The sequence below is a fragment of the Mytilus edulis genome, chromosome 6, assembly GCF_963676685.1.
Source record: "Mytilus edulis chromosome 6, xbMytEdul2.2, whole genome shotgun sequence".
Lineage (NCBI taxonomy): Eukaryota > Metazoa > Mollusca > Bivalvia > Mytilida > Mytilidae > Mytilus > Mytilus edulis.
This window is the reverse complement of record NC_092349.1, coordinates 89200679-89213759: the sequence shown is the minus strand read 5'-3', so window position 1 is coordinate 89213759 and position 13081 is coordinate 89200679. Positions and strand designations below refer to the sequence as shown.

Genomic DNA, 13081 nt, shown 5'->3' with positions numbered 1-13081 from the left:
GAACGAACCAAAAAAAAGTAAAATCAATCATTTAATCAATGCAAGTCAGGGAGCAAGTTTGCTGTTTTTCAATGATTTTGTCGTCTGTAGAAATAATGAAATAGTTAAAATTCCTCAAAAAATTGTAACGTTTGTCAGTCTAATTTTATTTATCTTTTACTTGGCCGAGGACAAGGGTCTTCTACCACACAGAAGTTAACTCCTGAGTCAAAAGTCGGTAATATGAAAAAAGTATCTTATTTGATCTTGACTAGTAGATTGTAAATTATATATTATATATTTGAGTAAAAAAACGTCCATTTTAAATTGAAATTCACCTAAGCTACATGATATGTCGTTACTGCAATAAATGTAAATGGAAACATTTGGTTATTCGATTTGTAGTTTTGGCATGAAACTATTTTGATATTTTACTATGAAAAATACTACATCTGTAAGTGACCTTCAGTTTGTATTTCAATTTTGAACAAACAGTTTAAAATGGTTTGGCCATGAATATTTTATCAAATATCTTAATTATACTGAACAACTTATTTGAAGAGGACTTTAATTGATAATCATAAATCTAAAATTGGAGAATTAAAACTAATTATATTATTTGTTTCCCAATTAACTCTACGTGATATATTTCAATAACTGTGATAAGTGAATTTAATGCTAAATATGCTATTTAATGGGACAATGATCGTAGGAACTTGAGTTCACTTATAGTTTCATATAAAAAGCTGTCAGCATTGAGCAGTTCAGAACAGCATTGTCCCAACAAGCCGAAAGATGTTGATCAATTTTGTTTTACTTCTGATAGTAGGCGCTTTATGTTCAGGTAAGACTTTTTCAGATTTTTTCTCTCTTTAAAACACTATTTACTATTAAACCAATAACAATGTGAACATTATTCGACTAAGCATCACTGTTACGCTATTCTACTGTAGAGAAAAGAAAATTGTTTAGTAAATACTTATGGAATAATAAATATACAACTACATTTGACGTTTTGGTGGGTAATATGGTATCTACGATGAGTTTATTTACAACCATAGGATCGATGCCACTGCTGGTGGAGATTTAATTCCCCGAGGGTATCACCAGCCCAGTAGTCAGTACTTCTGACTGACATGAATTATCATTGAGATGGTTATATTTATAAATTAATTTTTTTTTAAAACTTTTGAATTTTTGAAAAACTAAGGCTTTTCTACCTCAGGAATAAATTACCTTAAGCCCCAGTCCCACTAAAACCCGATAGCAACCTGAATCACAACTTACTGCTGGTCCATCAAACTCAAATGACGATGTTTTAGTGAACGATAGCAGGGATGACACAGATGTGTCAAGCATGGTTGAGCCGTTAGAGAAAAAGGACAAGAGGTCCAAATTACCTACTGACAAACAAAACATGGAGAGCTTTTATATATTTCATGTGAAAATGACAATGAGCATGATGGTCGTAGTATGAACGTAGTCAGGTCGTAAGTAGAGCGTGCAGAGGACGGCATGGGCGTGCTAGAATCGTAATATGGTCTTTAACAGCGTAGTGTAAACGTGGTATAGTTGTAGTGGAAGCGTAGATGGGTCACAGTGAGAACGTGATGGTCGTAGTGAGGTCGCAGTAACGTCGCTGTGAGATAGCAGCGCAGTTTCTACGAATAGAAACACGCTTTCGCTACGCTATCACTACAATGGTACTGTGAACTCCGCGATCTTAACACGACCTTACTGCGCTCTCACTACCATTCTACTACGACCTGATTCACCATGACCACACCACGATTGTTTTGAACATGTTCAAAGTTGGCCACGCTCATCATTATCTTGCAAACCTCACCACAAATGTATTACGACCTTACTGCGATCTACACGATGGCACTACGATCGTCAAAATTCGTATTTTTTTTCACAGATCGTAGTGCGATCGTGGCCTAGTGGGACTGCGAAATTAGCTGTATTTGTCAAAACGTTAAGGAATTTTGGACCTCAATGCTCTTCAACTTCGTACTCTATGTGGCCTTTTACCTTTTTTTCGAGCTTCACTGATGAGTCTTTTGTAGACGAAACGCGCGTCTGGCGTATATACAAAATTTATATTTGGTATCTATGATGACTTTATTTCAACACTATTTACTATTAAATCAATAACAATGGGCACATTATCCGACTGGACATAACTGTTAGTTTATGCTACTGTAGTACATCTGTCAGTAAATACTTATTGAATAACCAATATACATCTGCATATGACGTCTTGATGGGTTGTATAGAATTTTAAAAAAAAACGTGAAAAATAAAGGACAACAAAATAAAGACAAGAGAGAAAATTGGTAAACGAACTGAAATAGATAAAAACAGATAATTCATTCAAATTGTGACGTATTTATTGTAACGAACATATAATTGTTAAATTCACACATTATCCATTACAATACTAATCCAAACAATTATACACTATTTGCATTGTTTACCCTATCGATCAATATTTGGTATATCGGCTGCTTCGAAGATTTTGTTTTATTTCAAACCATATTTTATCACTTGTTTCACCCTTTTATTGGGTATTTGTTACGATGTCACATGTCCTTTGATTCTGGTGAACATCGGTCTCATTGACAATCATACATATCGTTTTTCTATTGCTAGTAGTTTGGACCATTCTTGTGGAATAGTTTTAAAATACCGTTAAGAAATCTTACAAAAGGTAATTCTTTCAAATACAAAATAGTAGATCCTTTATTGAAATCAACCTAGCTGTATAAATAATATTAAAAACTGATTATGTCGTCATGTTTATTTTTTCATCACATTTTATCAAGTTGTATTGAACATTATAATCATACTTGACTTTTTATACTAATGTATATTTTCAATGTATGTGTTTGCATTTTGTTTGATTCTTCATGATGAGGGCCTCAGGGAACATTTGTTATATAGCTAGCTGTGTAACCCTCTAAAAATAAAGTATTGTAACAGTTGTTGTTGTTGTTGTTGTTGTTGTTGTAGATAATACTGTTTCGAGTGTGTTTGACATTTGAATTGCTGCAATTAACTTAAATGTTTTATGTTATACATGTAGCAGCAAAACCAGATGTTAAGCTATTATTCGACTGTTTTGGTGCCTATTGTGGTATTAGATGCGAAGTTACAGATGTACCAATGGATGCAACGGTAAATGAAATTTTACGCAAAAAGTTAAATCACAAAAGAACTTCAAAATTTGAAACGGAAAGTCCTTAATCAAATAGCAAAATCAAAATCTCAAACACATCAAACGAAAGGATAACAACTGTCATATTCCTGACTTGGTACAATACATGCAACACCAACATTATCAATCAACAGAAATACACATTACCCCAACGTCTTTTCACCTCTACAAATACAACACCACAAACAAATATAAATGTGAATACTACTGAGCGTCTACAAAAAACATTTAAGGTGGTACAAAACACCTCGACAAAATTTATTTGGCTTGCTTAAATTTCATAAAATTTTGTTGAAATATTAACTTTGACTTTATGACAAAAATGTGAAAATTTGAACCAAGCATTTAATTGGAAAAAAATAGTTGGATATATAGCATTTTGACAAACACTAATTTCGATCATTGAGAAGCTTAACACTTACTTAACAATACAATGTGATAAAAACGTTTAGCTGAATTTACAGGGTTATCTCCCAGTAGTGTTAGGTACCACCTTAAGGAAATAACACATTAGAAACTTTTATCATATATTTAGTAGTACATACATTTATTTTGAATATTTGATAAATATCCAGCTTTTTAATCCGTATTGCTCAACTTTGAGCACATCCCACCTCAAATTTCTCATTTATGACATTAGTGATTCCGATAAAATTTACATGAAGTCCATCCTTTAGTTTATGCAACCTTCTCTAGAAATACTTTTTTTTAATGTGTCCCAATTGAAACGGTAATTTGGATGTGACGTCATTCGAATATCGTCATGGTTCGGTATGTGAAGTCATAGACGTCGACCTTTCATATTTTCTTGCAGACGAAATGCAACCATAGAAAACTCAATGAAATAACATACAAAACACACAAATACATATATACAATAATTGAAATTATTCTATGAACATCAGACCACAAATTGTAAGGCAATTCTTTTAAGGCTTTTGATACCCATGCGCTTTGTATCAGTAAGCAGCTCTCTTTTGGATTAACCTAAACCAGAATCACCGAACGCTATCAACTTTAATGTCACAAATGCTGCACCAATTTATTTATGTAAATGTATAAATTTTACAAATATACATACTTCTTTTCTATCATACGAACTATATCTCCAATAATCCAAAATGGTTGCTCCCTTAACTCTTACTTAGTGTCATGAATTGAATATTTGTTTGTATGTTATTGTAGATACATCTATCAAAAACCTCGCCAGAAAACGACCTTACTTATGGTAAGTTTGACTTTATTCTCTTTTATGTAACAAATGATCAATAAGGTTAAGCTTGAATACTTCTTAAATGACAAAAGATGTTAAATAATGTTCATTCGTCAACCGTCATGACAATCCCATCTTAGATGATTAGAATGTCACAATGTCAGGAATTTGACATTATCGGCAATTTTCAGATCAAAGACGACTATTTTGGCATCTGACGATTTAAGAAATTTATTGATGGTACCAGACATATTAGATCGCCACTTTATGTCGTTTGTTAGTTTGAAACACTAAACTCTCGACAGTTAAGTATTAAATATTTAAAAAGCTCGGCGAGCCTCGCGTTTTAAATTTGAAAATTTAACTATCTCGAGTGGATAGTTATTGTCTCACACTCGATGCAGTGGTAGAATCTATATATATATTACGGATTACAAATATGTCGAGGTTTGTGAATATATAACAAAACAGAGATATCAGTATATATTCAGGAAATTGCCGGGGTATATACGACGTTTTTTTTTTATCCCCAATTGGAACCTCAACAACGTCATTATAACACTGGTTACTATGTGACGTAGTCAAAAGCTATACAGAACATTAAAAAATATCAGAGGCTCACAGAGGGAAAATAATAACGTGCTTCAGTCAACAATACATTTTTAATACAAAATCACACAATTTACACTTTTAATACTTAAATTTAATGTTAAAAGTGTTATTATAAATTATTACATTGTACATACACGATAAAATTATATTCACAACAAATTAATTAGAAAATCCTTCACGTATGCCGAACATATCAGGTTGGGTTTTTCAATATATGTGTTGTAAAAAACAGAGCCAGACACAAATACAAACACAAAATATGATATCTAAAAACTTTATTGAAACTATTTTTTAACGGGAAAAAATGTGTCAAGATAAAAAAGGTGCATTTAATAGGATTACACAAAATATTAAAGAAACATGTAATGAATATACCTGCTGCATTGTGAGTGCTCAACAAATACCTGCACTAGAAAATAACATTAAGTCAGGGGTAATCCGTAATATATGTGTAATTCAGTTCTCAGACAGCACAGTATATACCCTGTCTGAGACTTGAATAACATATAATAAATCAAGATATGAAGTAGATTTTAGTTTTTAAAGATGAAAAGAAATATATTTTTCAATATATATTCTTGTGAAAAGAGGTTTTGAACAGCTGACCTTCTATAATAACATTCATCCGAATAAATTTGATTCTTTCAGAATTTTCTGATAAACAGCCACAATACTATTTCGGGGAAGACTCTGACTACATCACAATCTTTTTTAACGCATTTTACAAAAGATGGGAAGGTTATTACACGTGTACAGTAAAGGAGAATACGGCTTCACATAAAACATGGACAACAGATCCCGTGTATATAAAGTCTCTAATAAATGAAAGCAACACAGGTGAGTTAAAGCACTCAATACTTTCACAGGTAGAAACTAATTCGTGGTGATCGATATGCTGAACCTGGATGGACATTTGACCCCGTAAATATTGAAAATATGAAAAGACAGCAAGAGATGAATACATAAGCTCACACAATAGCCAGACAAATATTGTTGTCAGTATTGAAAACATTAGGTTTATATATTGGAATATGTTATGTAAATTATATGTACTTTTTGGAATTTTGTGTCCTTACTGCTCTTTAACTTTGTACTTGTTTGGCTTAACAACTATGTTGATCTGAGCGTCACTGATGAGTCTTATGTAGACGAAACGCGCGTCTGGCGTACTAAATTATAATCCTAGTTCCTTTGATAACTATATACAATTACCTATGCTATACCACTAGTTGATTGATTGTTGGTTGCTTAACGTCCAGTGGCAAATATGTCATGTACGTTCATGACGATGTTTTACCTCTAAGAATCTTTTATTATTGGCACAAATGACATAACTGGACGGAACCTTCTGTTAGTATTGACTGAGCTGTCATATTATACAACAGTCAAGTACGTATACATGAAATCACAAAACCACAGAACTAACAGAAAAACTCAAAACGGTATATGCAATAGGAAAAAGACTTATTAAATGGGAAAAAGAAAAGAAAAATCACTAAATAAATTTGAGGCACAAAAACCAATCTCCTACTCTTTTTCGATCGCATAATAAAAAATATTTTTGTAAATAGTTATCAAAGGTACCAGGATTATAATTTAGTACGCTAGACGTAACTCTGCTTTGATAAAATTCTCTGTAATATATATTTTTCTTATACCTCTTATATTCAATACATAAATTTGGAAGGTCTTTGAAAAGTCCTTGATTAGACGACGAGTTTCATTGACTATCAAGAGGTATTCAAATGACGCATTTGATTATATTATATCAACAAAAAAGTATCGCAAACATTTCGGTTGTAATGCACAGTGAAGCATGCATGCATAGCAAAATTTATATTCGAGATTGTTACTGTCAATATGACAAACCTTTTGAATGGATAAGTTTGGCAGAGCGTTATAGCGAAACACAAATCATATTAAAAGTATGACATCGTCTGTAGAAAGAGGCGCTTTTATGGCTATTCCAAGTCACGACAGAGAAAGATTGTTGTTAAAGTGAATAGTTTTAAGTTTAAGTAGATATAGGAAGATGTGGTGTGAGTGCCAATGAGACTGAACAATAAGCTATAAAGTGCCCCAAAATTACTAGTGTAAAACCATTCAAACGGGAAAACCAAATTAAAGGTCAGATCTATACAAAAAACGAGAAACGAGAAACACGTATAAATCACATAAACAAACGATAACTACTGTACATCAGGTTCATCTGAAAGAATTCAAAATATGGCAGTTTTTACATACCAAAATTAACTATGTAGTACAGACAAACTGATGCATCTAGGAAAGTTTTAAGGCATGGCCAAACTTAGGTACATAGAGATAATATGAAGTCTATGTTTCACTTCGGTACTGGCATGAACATACGGATTTTTTGTGTTATTAAAATTTGCTGTTACAAAATGATAGAAATTATTATAAATTAAAGAATGTATCTCCCTCATGCACAGCTCTGATTCCTTTCACGAATTTGGCTAAACTTTTTGGACCTTTTGGATTATAGCTCTTCATCTTTTATATAAGCTTTGGATTTCAAATATTTTGGCCACGAGCATCACTGAAGAGACATGTATTGTCGAAATGCGCATCTGGTGCAAGAAAATTGGTACCATTAGTTGTATTTCAGTATATCAATATAAAGTCTATGTTTCAGAAAATTTCAGTCTGCAGAAAATAGCAAAATACACAAACAAACGAGTTACATCTGATACGGTCCACTGAGTTACAAGTTCACATCACCTATCGATTACAGGGGTCTATTATCCATCTATTGTCCGCTTAAATCTATACTACTCACAACATCGATTATATGAAGGGAGCTTCTCAAACGTTTTCCTAACTTAGTTTATTTTTGCACCTTCTGCAGGAATAGAAAAATGAATAGCAAAATCCAGAACAGTTTATAATTTTCTGAACCATAAAATGCATTTAGAAATTAATTATTTAGGTTCAGCCATGACTTAAAACTTAAGGTGCACAGGTTTTTCTGTACTAAAATGGATGGTGTAAATACAATCATTTTAACCAAAGGTTATGATGAACGTAAACCTGATCACCGAAGTGATGTGTAAAGCAATCAACCATCTTCATGAATGAACATACAATTATCGTTTATTAATTTGTAAATGTAACGTGTCTAGTCAGTTGTAAACAATTAACGAAAAGTATTTGGATGATAGATATTGTCTTGATTATTAACAGCTCCAGCAAGAATCTATACAGTAAAGACTGATTATCGTCAGACATTAGTAAATAGTGGTGTGGATGTTCGGTTCCAATGCAGTGTTGATGGTATTCCAGAGCCCAAAGTAACATGGAAAAAGATAGGGAATGAGGATTTTTTAGCGGTGGTAAGGTTGTTTGTCAGACCAGAATGTACTTTTTTATCAGACCAGAATTTTTTCTAATTATTTTGCTGTCCGGTTCTTCTGTTAGGGTACATTATGTCTTTGTTTTAAAGAATAAAAACAAAGCATGATTAGCCGCATTGGAAAATACATCTCTTTTTCTATTATTTAAAAAATTAAGAATAAAGCAATAATCGAACCTTCATGCCAATGTTATAGTAACAGTAATAAGTTACGACTAATTATATGTGATTACATTATATGGATTAAACCTGGTTTTATAATTAGCTAAACCTCTCATTTGTGTGGCAATCGCGTTGAACTCCATTTGATTGATAACATATAAAAGAGACATTAAATAGACCTTTGTACCTCTATTGAGTTCTAATTAAATTGTACTTATTTAGTATATATATAAATATATACATTTGTATATATTTTTAAGGGACCTGTGTTACATTTTCCGTCAATAACCAGAGAGGACCAAGGACAATATGTGTGCGTTGCTGATAATGGAATCGGAAAGACCAACAAAACTGCAAAACCAATATATGTTAGAACTTTTAAACCAGCCATTAAATATTCCAATCCAATTGGAGGTGTTATAACATTACGACAGGATGAAGTAAACTATAACTATCCAGAAGAATACAATATGGAATATAAAGAAATGGCAGTTATAGTAGAAGGTAACATAACAACATAGGCAGTCTTTCTACTTTTTTTTTACCTTCGTATTTCTTTCTGGCAAGAAATTGTCCTTTATCCAAACGTATTAGTATTTTAGAATACACATTCATTTCTGGATTGCTGTTGCCATACAGATTCCTAGACTGATTGGTGTTCACATTTCGGATATTCAGTAAATTTGCGCACTTTTTTGGCCTATGAAGGTAGCACAATACAAAGATTTTGTCACTCCCAATCAGACAACTTTAAACTGATGTAATTCATTTCATCCTTTTTTATATTTTATAAATGAGGTACCAAAAGAGAGAATTCTAATAATAAGCTAAATTCATTCAAGTATAAACATCACAATATGGCAACTAATTACATAACAATTAATGATGTAATATTATGTCATAATGAAATTATCCCAATTTGAAAGATTAATCCTTCTTCTTTCTTTTGGTACCTCATTTATAAAATTTAAAGAAAGATGAGTGGAATTACATCAGTTTAAAGATGTCTGATTGGGGATGATAAATCTTGGTATTGTGCTACCTTAAAGTAGAGATATATAGATTATCATTGGTTATCTTAACGAGATTGATTTTCTGGCATGAGATGATCAATGATAATCTGTTTATCGATATTTTACCTATGACGACGTTGTCAATTTTATGTCAATTTCATTAACAACGCCACGTGGCTTCTTAGTTTCTAGCGAAAATTTTCCATCTCAAGCATTGTCAAGCGAGTAGCATGAAAAGAAAAGTAGATCAAAAATAGATCAAAGGAAAAATGCACAAATTAGCGATAAATAAAAATTATTATAAATTTTGAGCGAAGTTGTAATTGATTCAAAGCCATCTAAGCAGAACAGAAAGTCGGAGTATACAAATAATTAGATATAGATGATGTTGTACGAGTGCCAATGAGACAACTCTCCATCCAAGTCAATACGTTGCTATTCCTTTCGTTTAACTTATCCAGAGGAAATTGTAAAAAAATAATAAGCTATTGAAAGTTTGAAATTTGAGTTCATCGATATTTAAACCTTCCTTTTGTTAAAGATTGTATCTTTAACAAAATAATTTAATGAACATAATTATAAAATGTTAACCACGCCACATTTTTATGTGCCTGTAGTTTAGTGGCTGTCTTTGTTATTTTGTCTGACATATTTGTTTTCCGTTAATAGTCTTGTTATGAATTGAATTAAGCCGCCATTGGTCGTCGTTTATAATGTGCTGTATGATGTGGTTGATAAGTGTTGATTTTTTCCTGTTTTTTAGACCGTTGTTTTCTCGTTTAAGTGGTTTTACATAGGTAGTTTTGGGCCCCTTTTCATGACTGTGTTCTACCAAATTAGACTATTAAACGGGTTTGTAAAAACATGAGCAACACGACGGGTCTACATGTGGAGCAAGATCTGCATACCCTTCCACAGCACCTGAGATCACACCCAGTTTTTGGTGGGGTTCGTGTTGCTCAATCTTGTCTATGTTGTTTCGTGTGTAACTATTATTTGTCTGTTTGTCTTTTCCATTTTAAGCCATGGCGTTGTCAGTTTATATTCGATTTATTCCTCTGGTATCTTTCGCCTCTCTTTTATAGCTTGGTGTTTGGTGTAATACTCCGTGTTGGAAACATACTTTGATCTATAATGGTCTATTTTACGACTTGTCAGTCGGATGGAGAATTTCATTGGCAATCATACCACATCTTATTATATCTTTTCGGGAAAGTTCGTCTGTCTGCTGCTTAACGTCCCCTTACATTAGACAGTGATGTGACATACCTGGCTAAGAGTTCCACCGATCCATTGCTCAAGTCTCCTCGTACCCTAGAAAATGGAATAGCATTTTAAGGAAGTAAATTCATCTGGTGTCCAACCCTTCAATGTAGCCATGTACAATGATGCATTATACGTCTAGTAAGGAATATCCATCAATCCGTCGCCCAACCCTTAACGTTATGTTCAAGGAGACAACTATCTAATATTTCTATCAGACATTGATCCGTTTTGATTGGATAACATTACTATAATTGTTGTTTTAAATATATGATACATTATCGGAATATCGTTATTTTTTACGATTTGTACATTAATGATTAGGTTATCCTGATCCACATGTGACTTATAAGTGGAAGGTCAATACATATTGTTATTATTCACGATTTATACATTATTGCTTAGTGTATCGTGATCCAGAAGTGACTGAGTGGAAGGTAAATAAATATCGTTATTATTCACGATTTATACATTATTCGTTAGTGTACCGTGATCCAGAAGTGACTTAGTGGAAGGTAAATAAATATCGTTATTATTCACGATTTACACATTATTGATTAGTGTATCGTGATCCAGAAGTAACTTAGTGGAAGGTCAATAAATATCGTTATTATTCACGATTTATAAATTATTGATTAGATTATCCTGATCCATACGTTACTTGGTGAAAGATTAACGAAAATGGAAGAGAGCGATTACCTGAAGATATCAGAAGTTACTTTGTCCGTATTGAAGACCATGCGTTGACCTTTAATTGTTCACTTTCAGGAATTGTCACTTGGATATAGAATTGTCTCATTGGCACTCATACCACATATTCTTATATCTATTAAGAAAAGTTCGTCAATCTGCTGCTTAACGTCCCTTTACCTTAGACAATAATGTGATATTCCTAGCTTAAAGGTTCATCGATCTATTGTTCAAGCCTCCATGGTGTATAATACCTCTAAAGAATATCCATCAATCCGTCTCTTAACCCTTAATGTACTGTCCAATGAGAAAGTTATCTCATATATCTATCAGACATTGATCCGTTTTGATTGGATACAATTCTACGTTTTTCACTCCAATGTTAACATTACTATTGTTGTTTTGAATGAATGATATAATTGGTAATGGAAGTGGGGAATATGTCAAAGAGACAACAACTCGACCAAAGGCAGACAACAGCCGAAGGCCACCAATAGGTCTTCAATGATATATTATCTAAATGTCCTTATTCACGATTTATACAATATTGATTAGGTTATTATGATCCAAAAGTTACTTGGTGGAAGGTCACTGAAAATGGAAGAGAGCAGATACCTGAAGATTGTAGTGTATTGACGTGTGGATTTGAATTCTACAATGAACCAATGCGCAATGATGATAGTTATTATCCAGATGAAGGATCGAAATTAAGTGGGTTACAAATCTATAATGTTGTCCCTGAACACCTTGGAACCTATGTCGTTAAAGCTGAGAACCAACTTGGTACAGATGAGTTAACGTTTACAATGAAACGTAAGAAAACTTAACATATTTATACCCCTTTAAAAATGGGAATTACTGTGTAACATTCTATCTGTCCGTTCATCCGTTCATCAATCCTTCATCATGCTTGCTTTTTTATTGCACTAGAATTGATTCAAAATTAAATATGTTCATTTGTAACATTTTTTAACCGTTTTTTTAAAGTCACACGTATCTATCAATGACATGTTTTCCTGGTATGAAAGTTTATAAATTCACAATGGTCTATCACGTCAATCAAACCGATTCATCTACAAACACGTGCCGTGGATTAATTCACGTGATCTCTAAAACGCCTGTTAAAGGTCCATAACATACCATGAAGGTGGGTCAACGACATTGACGACGAAAACGATAGTCGTCAAATTTGTATTCGGCCTCTTGTCACTGTCGGTTTCGAATGTATTATCTAAATTTGACTTTTATTGAAGTTTTATATAAGAAAAGTAGACTCCTAAGTTATATTCAAATATTATTGTTGAATGTCTTTAAATGTGTTAATGATTCACTGCTAAATAAATTTTAGGGGGAAAACAAATCATTATATGGGGCTTGTATCAAGTTAATGATATTCATTCTTTTTTTATTTAATGACTAATAATTTGTTTTATCATTGCAGTTGAGACAAATTAACATATAACAAGAGAATATGAAACAACTGCCAGAAGTAACCAGCTCATCTATCATTTAGTTTATACTTTCCTAAATCTACAATATAATAAAAGATTTTCTGCAAA

At 32.6% G+C, this 13081-nt stretch overlaps 1 protein-coding gene across 2 annotated transcripts; it reads left to right on the top strand.

The window, feature by feature from the left end:
• Nucleotides 1-682: 682 nt before the first annotated feature.
• LOC139528830 (lachesin-like) lies at nt 683-13081 on the top strand. 2 transcript variants are annotated; one of them, XM_071325049.1, is made up of 8 exons: nt 683-823; nt 3068-3159; nt 4385-4427; nt 5673-5861; nt 8226-8374; nt 8817-9060; nt 12078-12335; nt 12964-13081. In XM_071325049.1, the coding sequence occupies exons 1-8, from the start codon at nt 775-777 to the stop codon at nt 12975-12977; spliced, it is 1038 nt and encodes a 345-aa protein (XP_071181150.1). In that variant the 5' UTR covers nt 683-774; the 3' UTR covers nt 12978-13081. The 2 variants fall into 2 exon arrangements, with proteins under 2 accessions (XP_071181150.1, XP_071181151.1); XM_071325050.1 differs by having other exon boundaries at nt 705-823; nt 3071-3159.

Bases quoted from the DNA above. Each gene is read 5' to 3' on its own strand.
- LOC139528830 (XM_071325049.1), top strand. From the start codon at position 775: ATGTTGATCAATTTTGTTTTACTTCTGATAGTAGGCGCTTTATGTTCA. The intron at 824-3,067 runs GTAAGACTTTTT...TTATACATGTAG, and splicing joins AGTAGGCGCTTTATGTTCAG to CAGCAAAACCAGATGTTAAG. The intron at 4,428-5,672 runs GTAAGTTTGACT...TGATTCTTTCAG, and splicing joins AGAAAACGACCTTACTTATG to AATTTTCTGATAAACAGCCA.